At 47.4% G+C, this 19,867-nt stretch overlaps 1 protein-coding gene across 13 annotated transcripts in view; it reads left to right on the top strand.

Annotated features, from left to right (window-relative positions):
- The window catches only part of EP400 (E1A binding protein p400), a 103,237-nt gene extending 84,120 nt beyond the window's left edge, over positions 1 to 19,117 (top strand). For all 13 annotated transcript variants that reach the window (XM_081541748.1, XM_081541750.1, XM_081541749.1 and 10 more), the window contains 8 exons: positions 1,248 to 1,455; positions 1,568 to 1,761; positions 3,405 to 3,623; positions 5,411 to 5,606; positions 5,971 to 6,095; positions 7,604 to 7,750; positions 13,593 to 13,670; positions 16,137 to 19,117. In XM_081541748.1, coding sequence (XP_081397874.1) covers positions 1,248 to 1,455; positions 1,568 to 1,761; positions 3,405 to 3,623; positions 5,411 to 5,606; positions 5,971 to 6,095; positions 7,604 to 7,750; positions 13,593 to 13,670; positions 16,137 to 16,409 — 1,440 coding nt within the window. In that variant the 3' untranslated portion in view covers positions 16,410 to 19,117. The remainder of the gene's footprint in view (positions 1 to 1,247; positions 1,456 to 1,567; positions 1,762 to 3,404; positions 3,624 to 5,410; positions 5,607 to 5,970; positions 6,096 to 7,603; positions 7,751 to 13,592; positions 13,671 to 16,136) is intronic.
- Positions 19,118 to 19,867: the final 750 nt, after the last annotated feature.

Here is a 19,867-nt window from a genome sequence, read left to right on the forward strand (position 1 = left end):
TAGACCCACATGTACATAGTTGATTACTTTTTGCTAAAAGTGCTGGAGGAGTTCATTCAGTGGGGAAAGGACAGTCTTTTCAACAAATGGTGCTGGAGAAATTGCGGAGCCATATGCAAAGCAATAGACTTTGACCTGTTACACTACTACTGTATATAGAAGGTCGCTCAAAGTGGGTCATAGGCCCAAAACTATAAAATTTATAGAAAAAAAATAGAACATCTTTGCTACCTTGGTTTAGGTGAAGATTTCCTAAGATACCAAAAGCCTGTGAATTATGAAAAAATTGATAAATGAGACATCATCAAATCAAGAGTTTCTGCTCTTTGGAAAACATTATTAATAAAATTAAAGCAAAGGCATGGAAAATATACCTGAGAAAGAACTGGTATTTAGATTATATAAAGATTCTTCCAGGCTTCCTTGGTGGATCAGTGGTAAAGAATCCTCCTGCCAATGCAGAAGACACAGGTTTGATCCCTGGTCTGGGAAGATCCCACATGATGCAGAGCAGCCAAGCCCTTGCATCGCGATGACTGAGCCTGTGCTCTGGAGCCCAGGAGCTGCAACTACCGAGTCCATGTGCCATAACTACTGAAGCCTGTGCGCCCTAGAGCAGGTTCTCCACAAGAGAAGCCACCTCAATGAGAAGCCCGCTCACTGAAACTAGAGAAAAGCCCATGTAGTAATGAAAACCCAACACCAGCCCAAAGTGAATTTTTATATATATATATATATATAAATATATAAAGATTCTTGCATCAACAGTAAGAAAATGAACAACTTTTAATAGTGGACAAAATAATTTTTTTTTAATGGACAAAAGATTTGAGCAGTTACTTCAGCCAGAACGCCACGAGGCCTAGAGTGGGTGGGAGCAGGTTCAGGGCTGCAGCTTCCACGCCTGGCTGGGGTTGACAGTGGGGAGTAGGGTGCTAGGGTGTTTTGCAGGGATAAACATGGGCATCTAGATGGTTTCTTGGAAACCAAAGGTCTTTAGAGTGAGGACACTTGGACAGGCACAGGGCAAGTGTATTAGATGGGGGAGGGAATCTTTCTTTTCTGCGTGTTGCCACCTGCTGTAGCCCAGAGCATAGGTTTTGCGGTCACAGGTCTCTCAGCACTCTGTCAGAAGGCTTTGTTTTCTAGGTTTTACAGTTTTGTGGCCTTTTTTCTTTACCCGATGACTGTAGAGTCTTGAGTATCGCGAAGCAGCCTGACAGTTCTCTTCCCTTCACCTTTTCCAGACCTCGGGAGGCTCTGCTCCTGCCCAGGTGGTCCACACCCAGCCTCGAGCAGTTGGTTCCCCAGCCACGGCCACATCTGACCTGGTGTCCCTGGCACCGACTCAGGGTGTTCGAGCGGTCACCTCAGTGACGGCCTCGGCTGTGGTCACTACCAGCCTGACCCCCGTGCAGACCCCGACCCGGTCTTTGGTGACTCAGGTGTCCCAAGGTAAAGGCAGGGTTGGTTTCCTATGTGACCTGCCCTGCTCTTACAGCTCCTGAGGGCTCAGGTGTGTGTGTGTGTGTCGGGGGGCTGCGGTCTCACTAGACAACCTCTTCAGCCACAGGGGTCCAGCTCCCGGGAAAAACCATCTCACCTGCACACTTCCAGCTCCTCCGGCAACAGCAGCAGCAGCAACAACAGCAGCAGCAGCAGCAGCAGCAGCAGCAGCAGGCCTCTCAGGTGCAGGTCCCGCAGATCCAAGGCCAGGCCCAGTCGCCGGCACAGATCAAGGCTGTGGGCAAGTTGACACCGGTGAGCATCTTCTAGAAACCCTGACACCCCCTTTGTGATGACGCCTTGTTGTGTCGTGTCATTCAGAGTGTGTTCTGCACAACCTGCCATCATCTTTATGTGGGAAGTGTTTGTGTATTGTCTTTAGAAACAACCTTGCCTACCAGGCCGCTTCCATGATCACGCAACCAGCTTGTTCCCAGCTCTCTGAGGCCTTAATCCCCGTTTCCAGATGGATCTTCCCACCTGCTTGCTTGTGCTGTGTGCAGCAGCTCAGGCTCCAGGGAGAACTTGAAGGCCACTGGACCCTTTTCCCAGCCTGAGAAAATGTTGGTGAAAAGCATTCCTCTCCAGTTTAAGAGCCAAGGTGGTGAAGACTTGGTTTCTATAGGAGTAGTTTATTTGCATTATTGTTTCTCAGTATTAGTCATTTGAGTACTGATGTTCCTGAATTTTGCTAATCTCTGTGCCACCTGCGCTGTTATACAAGCAAACACATTCATTTTAAAAGGAAATACTGCCACAAATGGAAAAGCATTAATACTCAACATAGAAAGAAGCCAGAAAAACGTATGTAATAGAAATGAGATGGTATTTTTAGAATCGCAGCTGGCTGTCGGAGCTGCCACGGTAAGTACCTGCCCTCGGCCTGCCTCTCGTGGTCGACAGAGGGGACCAGGGTGCCAGAAGGCCCTGAGGGCCTGCAAGCACTAGCCAGGACTTCATCCTGGAGGGGCACCCGAGTGCACACCACAGAGACAAAATGTGACCAAGCTAACTTTCCATCCTCCGTCACACCAGCCACAGCTCAAGGGTGCAAGGCCACACACGGCTGTGACCATCTCATTGGACAGCCCAGCTCCAGAGCATGTCCATTGCTACGGAATGCTGATGGGCAGCGCTGAATTAGGGATGTCCAGCCCAGCAGGGGCGAGTTGTCAGAGCGGGTCTGTGCCGCTCCCCACGCTGTTGCCTCCCCCCCACCTTCCTGCTCCTTCCACTCTATGATGGCAGGGCCTTCAGTGCCCTGCTCCCCCCTTTCAGCTGCTGAGAGCCCCGCTAACGCACTCATGCACCTGATTCCTTTGCTCTCTTCCCTGCCCTCTCCTAAACCAGTTGCAAAGTCCTTTTCTTTTTCAGCATCTTGAAAGAGATCTGATAGTCATGAATGAATAACTCAATATCAGTTTTCCTAAAAAATTTTTTGTTCCCTAGAATATTTTTATTTTGTTATTTCGACTTCTTTTAAAGACATGGGTTTATTTATCAATTAAACTTTCACTTGGAGACAGTTGGAATACAAAATTTAGAGCTACTGCTTATAATACATTTTAAAATTTTAAGAAGGACTACTATTTTAAGACTTTAAAAATTTTTTTGATGGTACTGCAGATTTAAATTAACTTGTTTACAAGTGATCAGAACCTAGAAATTTTGTTACAGGTTTGCTGATCTGTCAGAATCACTGTTGCTAGTTTTCATCAGTGATAAAGGAACATTTAAAAAATGTTTGGCAAAGGCCTGGAGGATTGTTTGCAGACTGCACAGTAGCAACTGTTTTCTTCAATATTTAATGGGTGGTAGAACAGTAACTTAAAACCAAGATATATACAAAGTGGAATACAGTTAATGTTGATGAACAGATTACTTTATCTGGGTTTTAGGAACACCTGATCAAAATGCAGAAGCAGAAACTGCAGCTGCCCCAGCAGGCGCCCCCAGCACAGGCCCCAGCGGGGCCCCCGCAGCCGGCGGCTCAAGTGCAGGTCCAGCCCCCGCAGCCCACGCAGCAGCAGAGCCCCCAGCTCACCACGGTCACGGCCCCGAGGCCCGGCGCCCTGCTCACGGGCACCACCGTGGCCAACCTCCAGGTGGCCCGGCTCGTAAGTTCCCGTTGATACGCTTGTTTTTCCAGAGCAGCGTCTTCTTAACGTTTTAACTGAACTGTTATTGCTTGCTCAAGCCCTTGCAGGTATGATGGTGGAGTGACAAGTAAAGACACGGTCTTTCCCCAGGAACTTTAAGTTCTCCTTGGAGAGGGCGAAGCACAGCACACGTACGGGAAACATTTACACAGTCACGCTTTCCAGAACATCAGTGTCACAAAGCTTGTGGTGGCCTGAGAGGTCAGGGAGGAGGGGAGCAAGCCAGACCATGGAGGGAGAGCAGGGTTTACGTGGGGGATGAGGGGAGCATGAGACCTGGCACGTGGAAGGTATGCCTGTGCTGCTGGGCAGAGGGGAGGTGGGGGAGACTGCAGGAGGCAGAGAGGCAAGCGAGGCCCCAGAGCCAGGCTCAGGGATCGCAGTGCTCTGCGGTCACGGAGATACATCGGAGATTTCTGAAGGAGGGGATGATGCTGGTGGGGAGAGGGGTGTCTGGGACGGTCAGTCACAATCAGCAGGAGTTGAGGGAGTGTCTGGTGGGCCAGACTCTGTCACACCTGGTGACATCTAGCACTAGGAACCCTGCTCTGGGCTGGGTACTGCCTGAGTTTCTCTGCCTGTCACCTGATTGATGCTGAGGTGGGAGTGAATGCTGTGATGTTAACTCCATTTTGCAGGTGCAGAAACCAAGTCACACACCTTTAGTAACACCCAGATCCTACAACTCGTCACCCACAACACAGCTGTAATTTGGGGGTCCAGCCTCTGCTTCTCGTGTGCTTCACTCTAAGTCTGTAAGAGAAGGGACAGAAGTGGATAAAAACTGTGAGAGCAAGCTTGGTGCTGCCTGTGTTCACAAAAAATGCCAATTCAAATGAGCAGAGTAGTAATCACACTCGAAGGCCAGGTTGGGGAGCCCATTCCTTGAATGGGAGTTGCTGGCAGGAACCGGCTCCCTCTGGAGAGAGTTCTAGTCGGTTGAGCTAAGAAACGTGCACATTATCTTACCCAGTGATTCTATTTCTGTTACATTGTAAAGAAATAATAGAACAAGTACAAAGTGATAAATGTACAAACTCGTATTGGGAATGTTAGGAGAGAGTTAAATCGCCATTACTAAGGAGTCAACTAACTAGACTGTACAGCATGTACACGGTGGAATAGTACGCAGCTTTGAAAAAGGATTGTTACAAAAGGAAGAGACTCAGATTACAAAATACCTAAAGTTCATCTCATTTTGCACACTTTCCCAGCAAGCCATACAGATAAGACATATTTTCTTTTTCTGAGTTTGTGTACATGTAAAAACGGGTCTATTTCCATTTTCCTTTTTAAAAATACAACTTAAGAAGTGTTTGGAAGCAGTGTGATAACGAAGTCTCAGGAGATGGGGACTGAGGGTGGCCCTTGGGAGGCTGTGGTAAGGGTTGTCGCTGGAGGGCTAGGAGATGAGACTAGGAGACGTGGCAATCTGGGGCTGCTGTGAGGTTCTGAGGTGGAGGGCGAGGCAGAGATGCATGCGCCCTGTGGGACAGGACAGGAGCCGTGGCCGAGCAGCAGTGTGCCCAGGCACTCATGGGGCTTTCTGACCCTGCCCCCTGTGTCTCTTGGTGATGCTCAGGGAGCGTAGGCAGCCCACAGCAAGATGTTTTCCATTAGCTGACCGCCACATTGCACCTTCATGAATTTTTCAGTTTCTCACCACTTGACCTCTGGTGGGAAATGTTTGCAGATGCACGGAATCCTGAATATCTCTGGACTCTCCCATTATTTTCATTGTCTAGACCCGGGTCCCCACTTCACAGCTGCAGGCACAAGGGCAGATGCAGGCCCCAGCGCCCCAGCCAGCCCAGGTGGCACTGGCGAAGCCCCCAGTGGTGTCAGTGCCAGCAGCTGTGGTCTCCTCGCCGGGCGTCACGACCCTGCCCATGAACGTTGCTGGGATCAGTGTGGCCATCGGGCAGCCGCAGAAAGCCACAGGTGCCTGTCTCACACCGCCCCTCGCTCCCCCGCACGTTGCCCCCTGCTTACAGCCTTGAGTGGGGCTGACGAGCCTTTTGTAGTAGCCATGGCGCTCAGCCCTCTCGTGAGTGTCACGGTGTGTGTTAGCGGAGGTGTCCCTTGATTTAACCGTTAACATTCTCAACTTCCCAGACTTTAGTCTGAATGTTATTATGAACCCAGAAACATTTAAAGTGGTCATAAAGGACGGCTTTATTTGTCTCAACACCGTTCCAGGCTGTTGTTTTCTGTGTAGAAATCACTGAAGCTGAGCTCAGTGTGAGTCCTGAGAACTTGTCCGTCCCTGGTGCTCGTGATTAAATGATCTGCTTGGTGTTCACAGGACAGACTGTCGTGGCCCAGCCCGTGCACGTCCAGCAGCTGCTGAAGCTCAAGCAGCAAGCCGTCCAGCAGCAGAAGGCCATCCAGCCGCAGGCTGCCCCAGGCCCTGCCGCTGTCCAGCAGAAGGTACTGTGGTCCCTAGTCATCCCCTCTTCATTTAAGCTGGGCCCTGCTGCCAACTGTTGGGTGCACAGAGGTGGAGAGGGTCCTGAACGGGCCCTGCCCAGCTGCCTGGCCTCTTCATACAGGAGATCCTATGGTGGTGGGCTTGGGCAGCACAGAGGATGGTCTTGGGGTTCGCCCTGGAGGGAGAGGGACCCCCATGCGCTGAGGGTTTGTGGGGGCAACCATGATGGGCTCGGTCTGTGGAATTGCATGACTGGGGAGGGGCCAGAAGTATTCCAGGACACGAATGTACCTCATTGTGGGTGACCCACCTGGGTATACCAGACAGATGGAGCCAGGCCACAGCTGTCGAGCTGTCAAGAGGCCAGGCGAGGACTGTGTCCGTGTGAGAGAGTGTGTGTACACTGGCGTTCATGCTCAGAGGGTGAACGGAGGGAGGGGAGAGACAGCGGACAAAGGTACTGCGAGAGGGGTGTCGTTGGTGTGTCCGTGATACCCTGACTCAGAAGGCTGGGAAGCAGCTCTGAGCTGATTCAACTCCCAAAAACAAGTCCTCCTTGGAGGCGGGGGTTTGGGGCTGTACTTACAGGCCCCGTGTTGACGAGCAGGAGCAGAGTGCGAGGCACTCTGTTTCCCAGCGCTTCTGCCCCTTCTGCTTCCGGTGGCATGAAGCCTGGCCTACAGATGATGATGTATCGTCATGCTGATTTCTGACTGCTTATACTGAACTGCATGCTGTATCTGTGTTGTCTGAACCGGAGCTGGAACATTGGCTCTGTGTGCTGAGGGCTCTGTGAGCACTGGCACCCATTCTTAGAAACTGATGGCGTAGAGAAATGAAGTGACTTGTGGGTGGAGAGTGCTGGGCAGGGAGGCACTGTGACTGGACAGGCAGGGCTGGGTCAGCATGGAGGCTTAGCCAACATCTAAAAGAGAGAAGAAGGGCTTTAGGAAAGTGCTGGTTTGTATGTTCACCTGACTTGAAAGAAGACTTTTGAGACCTTAAAAATGTTTGTTCATGGAGGTGACTTTGTAACCAAATACATGGTCTGTATATTACGCATGGCTTTTTGAAGAGTATTTAAATTCTCCTGGCAGGGAAAGCTAAAAATCAGACTAAAGGCACAAAGATTGTGCACATAGTTTGTTTTTATTTGTCCTAAATATGTTTGAGCATATGCCAAATTCTTAAAATTAGATTCGAGAAATTGTGCACGTGTGTCTCCTGTTTTGTCAAGTTCACTCACTCACTCACCTGATGAGCTGATGTGGCCCCAGGTTCTGAAGAGGATGTGGAGATGAAGCCCAGCCTGGGTTGTGAGGGGTCCTCCCAGGAGAGGAAGCGATGACCCAGGACTGGGCGCCGGGGGTGGGGGCAGTGGGCAGGTAGGGCCTGGAGCTGGGGTGGTCAATGCTGTGGGCACCTGGGGGCAGGCAGGGCCCAGGAGGAGGCCTGGCGGCTCTGAGACAGGGACGCAGCTCTAACCCTGGGTGGTCTCTTTCCTCAGATCACGGCACAGCAGATTGCTGCTCAGGGCCAACCACAGAAGGTCACCTACGCCACCCAGCCAGCCCTTAAAACCCAGTTTCTCACCACACCCATCTCCCAGGCCCAGAAACTGGCCGGGACCCAGCAGGTGCAGACCCAGATCCAGGTGAGCAGAAGGGAGCCTGTGGACTGACAGCAGACTTGGCAGACAGGCACTCAGAGGTAGAACAAGGGGATACCACACATCAGCACCCCATGAAAAGCATTGTGGGGCCCCACAGTGCGGCCTGGGGACCGTGCTAAGGTCCCACTGCAGTGGCAGCCTTTGTGCTGGTGAGGCCCCTCCAGGGCTCGTGGTTGTCCCTGTGCTTCAGGAACTCGTGAGCAGGACAGCAGCTCTGTCCCTTTGCTGCTCCCAGTGCTGCCCAGCCCAGTGTCACACATCTTGTGGGTCCTGCATGTAAGCACCACATGTAATGTCTGGGATGGGGTGTGGGGCTTGGGTACACACACCGCTGAGGTGCTGTGTGGTCCCCTGGCCTCCACCCATGCCGGCCTGGCCTGCTGTCTGCCTTCCTCGAGCGGCCGTGTGATTCTGTCCTTGGTGAATCCGCTGTCGGGGCCCCTGCCAAGGGGCAAGCCTGTTCGGGGCTTCCCGGTGCAATTGTACATCCTGGTGTTCACCTTCAGGTCTGTGTCACACTTTTCCCAGCTTGGAGCTTATCTTCTCACTCACTTCACGAACAGAAGTTCTGAATTTTGAGTCAGCATATTAAGTGTTCACACCACAGTCAAACTGATGGGGTTTTTGTTAGAATTACATTGACCCTGTAGATCAGTTTGGGGGAGAGCAGACATCTTTACAGCCTTGACTTCAGATTCACCAACGTGAGACACCCTTTACTGTTTAAATCTTCTTAAAGGTCCTTCAAGTAAGTTTCTTGATTTTTTTCCATAAGGATCTTATTGCACATCCTGGGTTTATTCCTGAGTAATAGCATTTTCTGGTGCTCTACTGTAAGTTCCCTCTCTTTATGTGTCTCTAGGGCACTGTGTGTGTTGCCTTTTGAATCCTGCAGCCTCAGTTTGTTCTTCTATCATTTGTGTTGACACTGTCACCTGTGAGTCCTGGTGGTGATGCCTTCCCCTTCCTCCTTCCCGTTCTTCCTGCCTCATCGTGCTCACAAGGCCTTGCAGGGTAGGCACAGACAGGAAGCTCAGCCACATCGCTCTCTCTATGGTCGTTCTACAGGGTTCGATTTTTAAACTCATCCTTCAGCACATAAGAAAATTCCCTTCTTGATCTAGTTGGCTACAAGTTTTTGTTCCTTTGGTTGTTTGGTGTTTTGTCTTTTTAAAAACCCTCTGTCTGCACCCCTCTCCTCATAGTCGCTCTAGTCTTGAGGCTGTGAGCCCATCTCTACTGATGAGTCCAGATTCATATCTGTAGTCAGTTGCCATTCCGCGCAGGGTTTTTATTTGTTTGTTTTTATTATGTTTTTTTGACTGCGGCAGATCTTCGTTTCGGCACTTGGAATCTTGCGTTGTAACGCTCGGGCTTAGTTGCTCTGGGGCATGTGGAATCTTAGTCCCCAGCCAGGGATCAAACCTGCATCCCCTGCATTGGGAGGTGGATTCTTAACCACTGGACACCAGGGGAGTCGAGTCTCCCCCTCATGCACAGTTTTCATCCCAGCTGCCTGAGGATGGCTCCCTGGAGGTGTGCACCTCCGATACCTGAGACCCTCCTGTGCACCGCAACTCTTCTTCCAGCCCCGGGACAGCAGTTCCGTCCTGACCTTCAGCCTTACCTGCGCCAAACCCTCCGCTGCACTTCACACTCCAGCCCAGGCCCAGCGCTGATCTTGCAGGGAAGTGTGCTGAGACGTGGTTTGTGGTGGTGCAGGGTGTGGCTGTGGGCTCCCTTTGTCACCTCCAGGTCAGGTTTATTCTGTCAATTATGAGACAGGTGTATTAAAAGCTCCCATTCTGGGACTTCCCTGGAGCCCTGGTAGTTGGGACTCGATGCTTCCAATGCAGGGGGCATGAGTTCATTCCCTGGTCAGGGAACTAAGATCACCACATGCTGCATGGTGTGTTCAAAAAATGGAAGAAAAAAATCTCCCATTCTGATTTCGAATTTATCCATTTTTCCTTATATTCCTTTCTATTTTTCCTTTTTATATTAGGTTCTTTATTATTGTGTGTATGCTAAGTCACTTCAGTCATGTCAATTGTTTGTGACTCCATAGACTATAGCCTGCCAGGCTCCTCTGTCCATGGAATTTTCCAGTCAAGAATACTGGAATGGATTGCAATTTCCAGGGGATCTTCCTGACCCAGGGATTGAACCCTGGTCTCCTGCATTGGCTGGCTGGTTCTTTACCACTAGCACCACCTGGGAAGCCCTTTATTATTCAGTTCAGTCGCTCAGTCACGTCCGACTCTTTGCAACCCCATGAATCGCAGCACGCCAGGCCTCCCTGTCCATCACCAACTCCTGGAGTTTACCCAAACCCATGTCCATTGAGTCGGTGATGCCATCCAACCATCTCATCCTCTGTTGTCCCCTTCTCCTCCTGCCCCCAATCCTTCCCAGCATCAGGGTCTTTTCCAATGAGTCAACTCTTTGCATGAGGTGGCCAAAGTATTGGAGTTTCAGCTTCAACATCAGTCCTTCCAATGAACAACCAGGACTGATCTCCTTTATTATTAGCTACACAGAAATTAAACTTTTTAATTGTGTTACTTTGAAGCATGTTTGGTCTGGCAGCCTGCTCTGCCTCAGACTGAGAACTCTGCCCATTTTGTATTAGAATTTTCTGGTGCACGTTTCCCTCTTCCATTTTCTCTGTTTCACACGTTACATAACACAAATGGTCGGGTGGATGCTGCCGCTCTGCCTTCATCCTGGATCTCAGCTTTGGTCCTTTACCTGTGACAGCTTTGCTCGCCTTTGTGGTGAGACCTGGAAGGGTGGCCTTTAGCGTCCATTTTGTTTGGGGTTTCAGCTTGTTCTGTTTTTTCATTCCTGCCTTACTTGTCTTCTCTTCTTCCATTTATGTATTTATTTTTATCATTCTGCTTTTTCTCCATTACTTGTTTGAAAATTGCTTGTTTTCTCTCAGTTATCTGAAGTGGTTATTCTAAAATGTCCCTGTGCAGATGCACCTTTTCAGAGAGCAGCGCAAGCCCCATCTCGGCTCTGCTCTGGACACTGCTCTATCATACTGTGGCCCCAGCCTCTGCACCCACACTGCGTGATCACACAGTTTCCTTCTCTCCTGTTTCATCGTCACTTTTCATGCAAAACTACTTTTCTTCTGCTTGAAGTCCATTCTTTGGAGTTTTCCTGTAGTGTTTGAAAACGCGTGTATTTCACTCTTGTTCCTGAAAGATACTTCTGCTTGGTGTGGAATTCTAGACGAACATTTATTTCAGCTGTCCCTGTTCCTGGTCTTTTGTTGTTGATGAGAAGTCAGATGTTTGTCTAGCGGGTCACTGCTTCTATGTAACTTGTCTTTTCTTGTTTTCTTTTGAGATCTTTTCTTTGTCCATCTTTGTAATCTCAGCAGTTAGCCCAGTGTCTTGTGTATAATTGCTGCTTGAGAAATATTGGTGGTCTTGAGACAGGCTGGGACTTGGGGCCTTTTGGTGCAGTACTTGAACCTGGACAAACACCTCCTATAGCAACAAACTACAACGACACTCTGTGTGTGCCTGCTCGGTCCTGTCTGACTCTGTGACCCCATGGACTGTAGCCCGCCAGGCTCCTCTGTCTGTGGGATTTCCCGATCAAGAGTACTGGAGTGGGCTGCCACTTCCTTCTCCAGGGGATCTTCCCGACCCAGGGATCAAACCCACGTCTGTTGTGTCTCCTGCATTGCAGGCACATTCTTTACCACTAGCACCACCTGGAAAGTGCCTTTCTTTGTCCTGGGTGTTTTATGAATGTCATGATGCCCTGGCTTGGTATCTGTCAATCTCCTGGAACCTTGGCATTGACCAACCGTATTTCAGTAGAAGCCACCTCTGCTCCGTTTCCCACTCTCCGTGTACCTTCAGTCTTTGTGTTTTCCTCTCATTGTCTCTTTGTGCTGTATTCTGAGTAATGTCCTCTAACCTGTCTCCCACTTCAATGATTTTCACTTTTGTTAGGTCTAATCTGCTGTTAAAAGTTTGCCCATTAAATTTTAATTTTGGTGATACTTAGAAGTTCTGTTTGTTTTTATCTCAAATCTGTTTGGTCTTTGTAGTTTCTTGTTCACATACGTGTTTTCAGGCTGCGCAGAGCAGCATACTATTTTGTGGGTGTATGGTAATTCCTCTATTTGAAGTCAAGGTTCATCTGATTTTACTTATTTCTTTTCCACTGTTCTTGCTTCAGGAACTCTGGGGTTTTTGTCTTTGTAGAAATTGTCTTGTTGTGAGCCAGTTTCCCTTGAAGCTTGTTTGTGGGAAGGCTTTCAGGTTTGGGTGGAAGGTAGGTTCTTCTTCTGCTAGGCTTCTGTGGGTGCAGTCAGGACCACATGAGCTTGTGGCTTGAAGGTTTGGTTTCTCAGCCTGTGTCTCCTCCTCCCCTGCCCAGCCCTGAGGCCTCAGACAAGTGACTTCCTCACAGAACCTTTGAGTGACAGGATTGCAGCTGTAGGGGGCAGCATGAGGCCCTCCTGAGAGCGGGTTTAGATGCGTCTCCTGTCTGCCACATCCGAGGGGTGGTGAAAACCCAGTCTAAGGCTTCACCTGCAGCACAGGGTCTTGGGAGCCTTGTCATGGCTTGGGGTCTCCCCTCTTTGCTTAGATTTTGGAACTGGGAGCTCTGGACTATCTGCAAGTTTATTGATGCATTTGAGATGTCACCTTAGGGGAGGGGTGGGAGGGAGCTCAAGAGGGAGGGGATATTTATATAGGTATGGCTGATTCGTATCATTGTATGGCAGAAACCAACACAGCACTGTAAAGCAATCATCCTCCAATTAAAAAAATAAAGAGGAGCTAGGGTACAATAAAAACAAAAAATAGGTGTCACCTTAGTTTTATCCACGGCATCTCAGCATATTCAGTGTCTGCCCATCTGAGCTGTGGCCCGTGTGCTATATAACAGCTGACTGCCCATCTTTCTTGTCAGAGGAAGCACACAGGGTTCAGTCAGCAGTTGCTTTGATCTCAGCAAATTCCATTCACAGTTTTTGATTTAAGTTATAGCAAACTAGTAAATGCCTTCTGATTAATTTTAATTTCTTAATGAAAATTCATATTTACTTGGAGCTTGTTATTTGCAAGTACATCATATAATTTCACATTTTCTCTAGAATTATCTTGGGCAAGACTTATTTTCATCCCTGTTCTACCAGTTAGAGGCCTGAGCAGGGTTTCCACGGCCCCCAGCAGCTGCCCACTCGGGAGCCCCTTCTGCTTCTGTGAGCCAGTACCCGTGAAGCCCTGAGTAGACTGGTGGCCTAAATTGCCTTATTGTGTCAGGACAGCACGATATGCAGGTTTACAAAAAGTGACCATCAGGTGGAAAATTTTGTTTTATAAAGAGGAATGTCTCAGTTGTGGTGAAGGAAAATGACGAAGTAACCACTTTTTGGCACATCTCTGGGCTGAACCATGGTGTTGGTCCAGGGCACTTCACAGTGGAGGCACACCTGGAATGGCACCCAAATGTTCCTTCTTCCATTTAATTCTCTCATATAAACTTCCAGAAATTTTTAGTAAAAGAAAAATGTGACTGTCTGAAATATGAGACCAATAAAGCCTCGGGTTACAGATGATTACAGATTAGGAAGACAATTGTTATTCAGTGCAAAAGTGCAATAACCAGTTTTCTGAGTTCCAGGTGAGCACACTTTGAGAGTTGCTATTTTGTGGCGTCTGACCGCTGTTTTTTTTTTGTTTGCTTTTGTTTTGCATTAAGAGCTGAGAAGGAGAGGAAAGGTGAGAAATCTCTTTTCGTGCACACATTGATTTGGCCTCTGTATTTGGCTTTTTTCCTTTTGTCCAAGGTTGCAAAACTCCCTCAAGTCGTCCAACAGCAGACACCCGTGGCCAGCATCCAGCAGGTCGCCTCTGCTTCCCAACAGGTAGGGTCCGGAGACCAGAGCGACCTGGGAGGTACTCATAGAGAGAGCTCTTGGTTTCATCCTGAGGAAACAGAATTTTAATTCCTAGAGAACAGCTTATCATTTTCATAGTACAGAAAAAGCAATTAACTTTGGGGAAAACACTTGATATTGTTAATCTGGCAGGAAAAAAGCCTGAACAGATGTGTTCAGACTCAGTGTCATGTGTACAGAGAAGGGGCTCGTTTCTGGGCTTCTTCCTTCAGCCAGTAATCTTAGGTGTATCCTGCCAGCTGAAGCCACCACACATGAGTTTTAGGGAAACAAAGAAAAGAGAATCTACTCGTATTGACCTTGCATTCAGAAGTAGAAATAATACAGGCAACAACCGGGACTTATTAGGTTGGTGTAAATGTAATTGCAGTTTTTGCATTATTGAAATTTGCTGTTTGATATCGGAATACATTCTTAATAAATGTGGTTGTGTTATACATCATTTTAACATGTAGTTCTCGCTTTATGTTTTTTGCTAATGACTTATTACTTCCTGTTTATTTTATATTTATTTTAGACTGTGGAAATGTTAGACAAAAAGCAAATCTGAGTGATTTTTTTATTCAAATTCAAAATGGGTGGTAAAGTAGGGAAGAAAACTCACAATATCAATGACACATTTGGCCTAGAAATTGCTAACAAACATACAGTGCACTGGTGGTTCAAGAAGTTTTGCAAAGGAGGCAAGAGCCTTGAAGATGAGGAGCATAGTGTCCAGCCATCAAAAGTTGACAATGACCTATTGAGAGCTATCATAGAAGCTGATCCTCTTACAGTTACCTGAGAAATTGCTGAAGAACTCAACATCGACCATTCTACAGTCCCTGGGCATTTGAAACAAATTGGAAAAGTGAAAAAGCTCAATAAGTGATGCCTCATGATGCTAAGTCGCTTCAGTCGTGTCCGACTCTGTGTGACCCCATAGACGGCAGCCCACCAGGCTCCGCCGTCCCTGGGATTCTCCAGGCAAGAACACTGGAGTGGGTTGCCATTTCCTTCTCCAATGCATGAAAGTGAAAAGTGAAAGTGAAGTCGCTCAGTCGTGTATGACTCTTAGCGACCCCATGGACTGCAGCCCACCAGGCTCCCCCGTCCCTGGGATTCTCCAGGCAAGAATACTGGAGTGGGTTGCCATTTCCTTCTCCAATGCATGAAAGTGAAAAGTGAAAGTGAAGTCGCTCAGTCGTGTATGACTCTTAGCGACCCCATGGACTGCAGCCTACCAGGCTCCTCTGTCCATGGGATTTTCCAGGCAAGAGTACTAGAGTGGGTTGCCATTGCCTTCTCCAGCCTCATGAGCTGACTGCAAATGAAAAAAAATCGTTTTGAAGTGCTGTCTTCTCTTACTGTACACAACAACGAACCATTTCTCGATCAGGTTGTGACGTGCCACAAAAGGTGGATTATTTATACGACAACTAGCAACAACCAGCAAAGTGGTTGGATGAAGAAGCAACTTCAAAGCACTTGCCAAAGCCAAACTTGCACCAAAAATGGTCATGGTCACTGTTTGGTGGTGTGCTGGTGGTCTGATCTTTCTGAATTCTTTCTGAATCCTGGCAAAATCACTACATCTGAGAAGTATGCTCAGCAGATTGATGAGATGCACTGAAAACTGCAACACCTGCAGCTGGCATTGGTCAGTAGAAAGGGCCCAATTCTTCACAACAACACCCGACTGCACGTTGCACAACCAGTGCTTCAAAAGTTGAACAATTGGACTGCGAAGTTTTGCCTCATCCACCATATTCATCTGACCTCGTGATAGCTTTTTGCAGGGAAAACACATTCACCACAAGCAGGATGCGGAAAATGCTTTTCAAGAATTCATTGAATCCAGAAGCACAGATTTTTATGATACAAGAATAAGCAAACTTACTTCCCATTGGCAGAAATGTGTTGATTTTAATGGTTCCTATTTTGACTAATAAAAATGTGTTTGAGCCTAGTACAATGATTCAAAATTCACGATCTGAAACTGCAATTACTTTTGCACCAACCTGACACCTTTCTAACAGAGCCTAGCTTTCGGGTTCTTACCATTTTATTTACTGCTGCAGAAATGTGGTAGTATAAAAGCAGTGCTTTAAAATAATTTTATTTTGTTCAAAATCACACTGGCACATAGATTTCAAGAAACCAAATGGTATTAGAAGCTGAACACCAGCACTGTCAGTCCCCAGTCATCGATTCGTGCATTTCCCCAGAGGCATCCACTTTTAGCCTAAAAGCACCAATAGTTCAGTGTTCTGACTTTTTTTTGCTTATAAACTGGAGGTCCTATTTTGATGTGTTGGGTAGTTTTTACATTTCACAGATGCATTCGTGCTAGCTAAGTTTCTAAACACACCTCTTTCCCATACCCAAGAATGTTTAATTATTTGTGTCACCTGACATGCATTTTCTACACTGTGTGTTTTTATTTTGGCTCAGGCTTCCCCACAGACTGTGACCCTCACCCAGGCGACAGCTGCTGGGCAGCAGGTCCAGATGATCCCTGCAGTGACAGCGACAGCACAAGTGGTGCAGCAGAAGCTCATGCAGCAGCAAGTGGTGACCACAGCGGCCGCCCAGCTGCAGACCCCTGGCGTCCCCACCCCTGCCCAGGTGCCAGCCACCTCTGACAGCCCGAACCAGCAGCCCAAGCTCCAGATGAGGGTCCCTGCCGTCAGATTAAAGACACCCACCAAACCTCCATGCCCCTAGTTGGGACAGAGGGGCAGCCCCAGGCGGGCTACCTGTGCATTCCACTGTCCTGCCAAGATGGGATAGACTTTATTTACTGAACCCTGGGACTGGGTCCTGTGGGATGTTCAGCACCTGGAGCAGCAGTCCTCAGCGAACACCCTTTCTGTGTTACATAACTGATTGAAAAAGTGACAGTGGCGGTCTTTCCTAGATGTTTTACCTTTAGTTTCTCCTCCAGAGCAATAGTGCTGAGTCTTGAAAGCTGGCTAGAATTTCTCGGTTAGTGTACAGTGTTTTGCACATTGCAAGCAGCCATTTGGAAGGTGCAGTGAGTCATAAAGTAGACCTTATGAAGCTAAAACGTGGTCTGACAGCATCTGCCTCTGTTTGGTTCTTTATTCCTAATTGAAAACACATTATGGTCCTTCGAGAGGAGAAAAACTGTCTAATATCTAAGGTAGGTCATCTCAGAGAAAACCAGTGTGGTTTTTTCCCTCCCTCCTAAAATGTGACTTGTTTGGACCCTTAAAGGAAAGGCTTAGTACTGATACACATCGAAGCACATTCATAACATGTCCCCAGCTGGTGTTGAAGGGAAGTGACCTGAGGTTGAATTTTCATTCCAAAGAGCACTGGTGTGGCTTCCCCTAGAGTGACCAGTTTCCATGTAAACGGAACCTTTGGGACTGCTCCCATCCCAGTACATCCACAGTATTTTCCCAGGTTTTGGATAAACTTGTAACTGGACTTAGAGTATTGAGAGAGCTCCCGAAGACTTTGTGAGTCTCCCATCTGGGAGTGGTTCAGGGCCCAAAGTGCTGTGCAAGGGTCGTCACGTTCCAGAGGGCACTGCTGAGTGCAGGGTGGGGCAAGACGCCCACTGAGGGCAGGCAGCCTGCTTCGCCCCTTTGCTCTCATGCCCAGCCCAGGCGTGACCTGCAGAGGTGAGAAGTCTCTATGTACAGGTGGTGTGTTTATGCACCTACAAGTATAATCTACAGAAATGGATGTGGTGGCATCTTCATACTAGACTTGTCATGTCTCATCTGTGAGCAGATCGGCTGCTTGGGGGTCTGCCTAAAGCAGGGAGCTGTCTAAGCTCTTTGGGGTGGCAGCCCCATGGTTGAGGGGCAGAGAGGAGGCCCTGTGTTTGCTGCTTTTAGGTTTTGTTTTGTTTTTTTCCCACTATGGCAATCGCAGTGGACTTGATTGGGTGACGATGTCTGCTTACCTGCAAGTGTCCACCCAAGGAAAGGGTGCATGTCTGATGACACCCTATCTGCTCTTTCTCCGTGCATATTTTACAGTTTTGGTCCAGGGATCAGGTTGTGTGAGGTCTCTGTGTACTAAGGAACAGTTCTAGCATACCAAGAGATTTTTCATTTTAATCAATCTGTTTCCTCCTCCTTTATATCACTTTTTATGACAAAAAGGAAAGTGTTCTGTCCTGAATTTTTCTTATTTCCCATCAATTTATGTGGACAGTAATACAGCGATTGATACCTTAGTGAAGCCAACTAAGCAGCTCATTGTTGCCTTCTTGGCCCGAAATTTGGAAAAAAAGTTAAAATCAGATGTTGAAAGTGGGAGGGATTTAACATTTCAATAAATTGAACATACCAAAACAGAACACTGTAATTTGCCTTCTGACTTGTTCGTTGTGCTTTGGTACCTGCTGTGATGAGAGAGTACTGCGTGCAGGAGATACTTCATAGCTGGGTGCTGAGGAGAGTTTCTACATTTTTTTTAATCCTCAACTGTGCAGAACTAAAAAGGAATTCTCCTTTTCAGCTTATTTTAATTTGTGCAGCCGATGGTTTTGTTCTTATCTTTCATGGAGTGTTGACGGTCTCTTTGTAGGTGGTGGTGAAATGTTGAGTGTTTAGAATATCCTAGAAATAGCTGCCTGAATAGAAGTCCTCTATTAATCTAGAACACTAGAAGAGAAATTTAGAAAAGTCTCTCAAAAGCCTTCTAAGAGAACAGAACTGGAGTCTGAATATTTGCAGTGTGGAACTCCTGCCCTGTCTTACCAATGTGAGTGAAAGAAGTTGTTTCCTTCGCAATTCCCTGTCGCAAGATATGGGAGAGAAAATAGTTTTATTGGTATCACTCAATTTAGTAACATCTAGATGTCGCCACTGACCTCATAGTCTTCAATAGTGTCATTTGTAGGTAAAAGTTCCAGTGTATTGTTTTCTTGACCTTCTGTTTTAAAGGTTAAACTTTCCGTATTTAAGTGTGAGTTTAGGGTGTTGTTTTCCAGGCTTCCTCAGATTGATACTGTTGGCAGAATCCCACATTACCTTGCAGAACATGGTTCTCCCCCAGTGCAGTGGTAATGATTGAAAGAAATCTTCAGAACATAAAATATAAAGACAGCAGCCAAACACTGTCAAACTGGAATTGGCCACCATGGAAATCAGTCACTCAGTTTTTCATTGATTCAGAGACATTTGTTCTAGTGGGGGCCGGGCGGTGGTCAGAGGGTTGGGGGAAGCAGGAGACTGAAGTGAGCCGCCTCAGGCGGAGGCTTTCCCTTTTGCCACCTTCAGGACTTTTTGTTAACTGTTGTGTCCAGATAGCTGTTGTGTTTTAAAATATAAAGAAAGAAGACTGAAATTGTAAATACTTTGTAAACATAATCATTTGTACTTGAATAGTAGGGTTTTAAAGGGCACTGATATCCCACCAAACAAAAGGTATAATAAATTGACCTTTTTATATGCTTGTTTGTTTTGTCTTTCATAGAAAACTACTGTTCGAGTTAAAATAAGATATTAGTTGTATTTATTCCATTCATGTGAAAACAAAATACAGGGAAACCAAGTAGTGTTGGAAGCTGAAGTTTTCTTCTCCTTGCCTCTCCCCTGCAGGGTAGAAGGAACTAGAATGAATGGAGTCTTTCAGTGCAATCACCCAATTCTCTCCTCAGAGACTACATGTTCCTGGCCACTGTGTTCCAAAGCCATACAGGGAGAAAAGAGCTGGTGCCTATTATAAATTCATAATATTCTTGTTCTCCAGTACTACCTTGTACAAGGTAGCAGTGTTTTCCCAGCTGTGCTGTGGTCCTGTTTTATCCTCTTCAGCAAATATTTATTGAAGCATATTACATGCCAGCTTTATCACTAGTGATGGAAATTTTTTTTAAAAAAAGCAACACTTGGTTCATTTCTTTAACAAAATCAAAGCTAATGAGAGAGATGGAAAATTATTGGTTTATTCAGCTGATGTTTATTGAGCACGTGAAGTGAAGTTGCTCAGTTGTGTCTTTGTGACCCCATGGACTGTAGCCCACCAGGCTCCTCCATCCATGGTATTTTCTAGGCAAGAGTACTGGAGTGGTTTGCCATTTCCTTCTCCAGGGGATCTTCCCAACCCAGGGATCGAACCCGGGTCTCCCGCATTGCAGGTAGAGGCTTTACTGTCTGAGCCACCATGGAATCCCTTTATTGAGCATACCATGTGGCAAT

The sequence above is a fragment of the Giraffa tippelskirchi genome, chromosome 11, assembly GCF_054371585.1.
Source record: "Giraffa tippelskirchi isolate mGirTip1 chromosome 11, T2T-mGirTip1v1.2.pri, whole genome shotgun sequence".
NCBI classification, from domain to species: domain Eukaryota; kingdom Metazoa; phylum Chordata; class Mammalia; order Artiodactyla; family Giraffidae; genus Giraffa; species Giraffa tippelskirchi.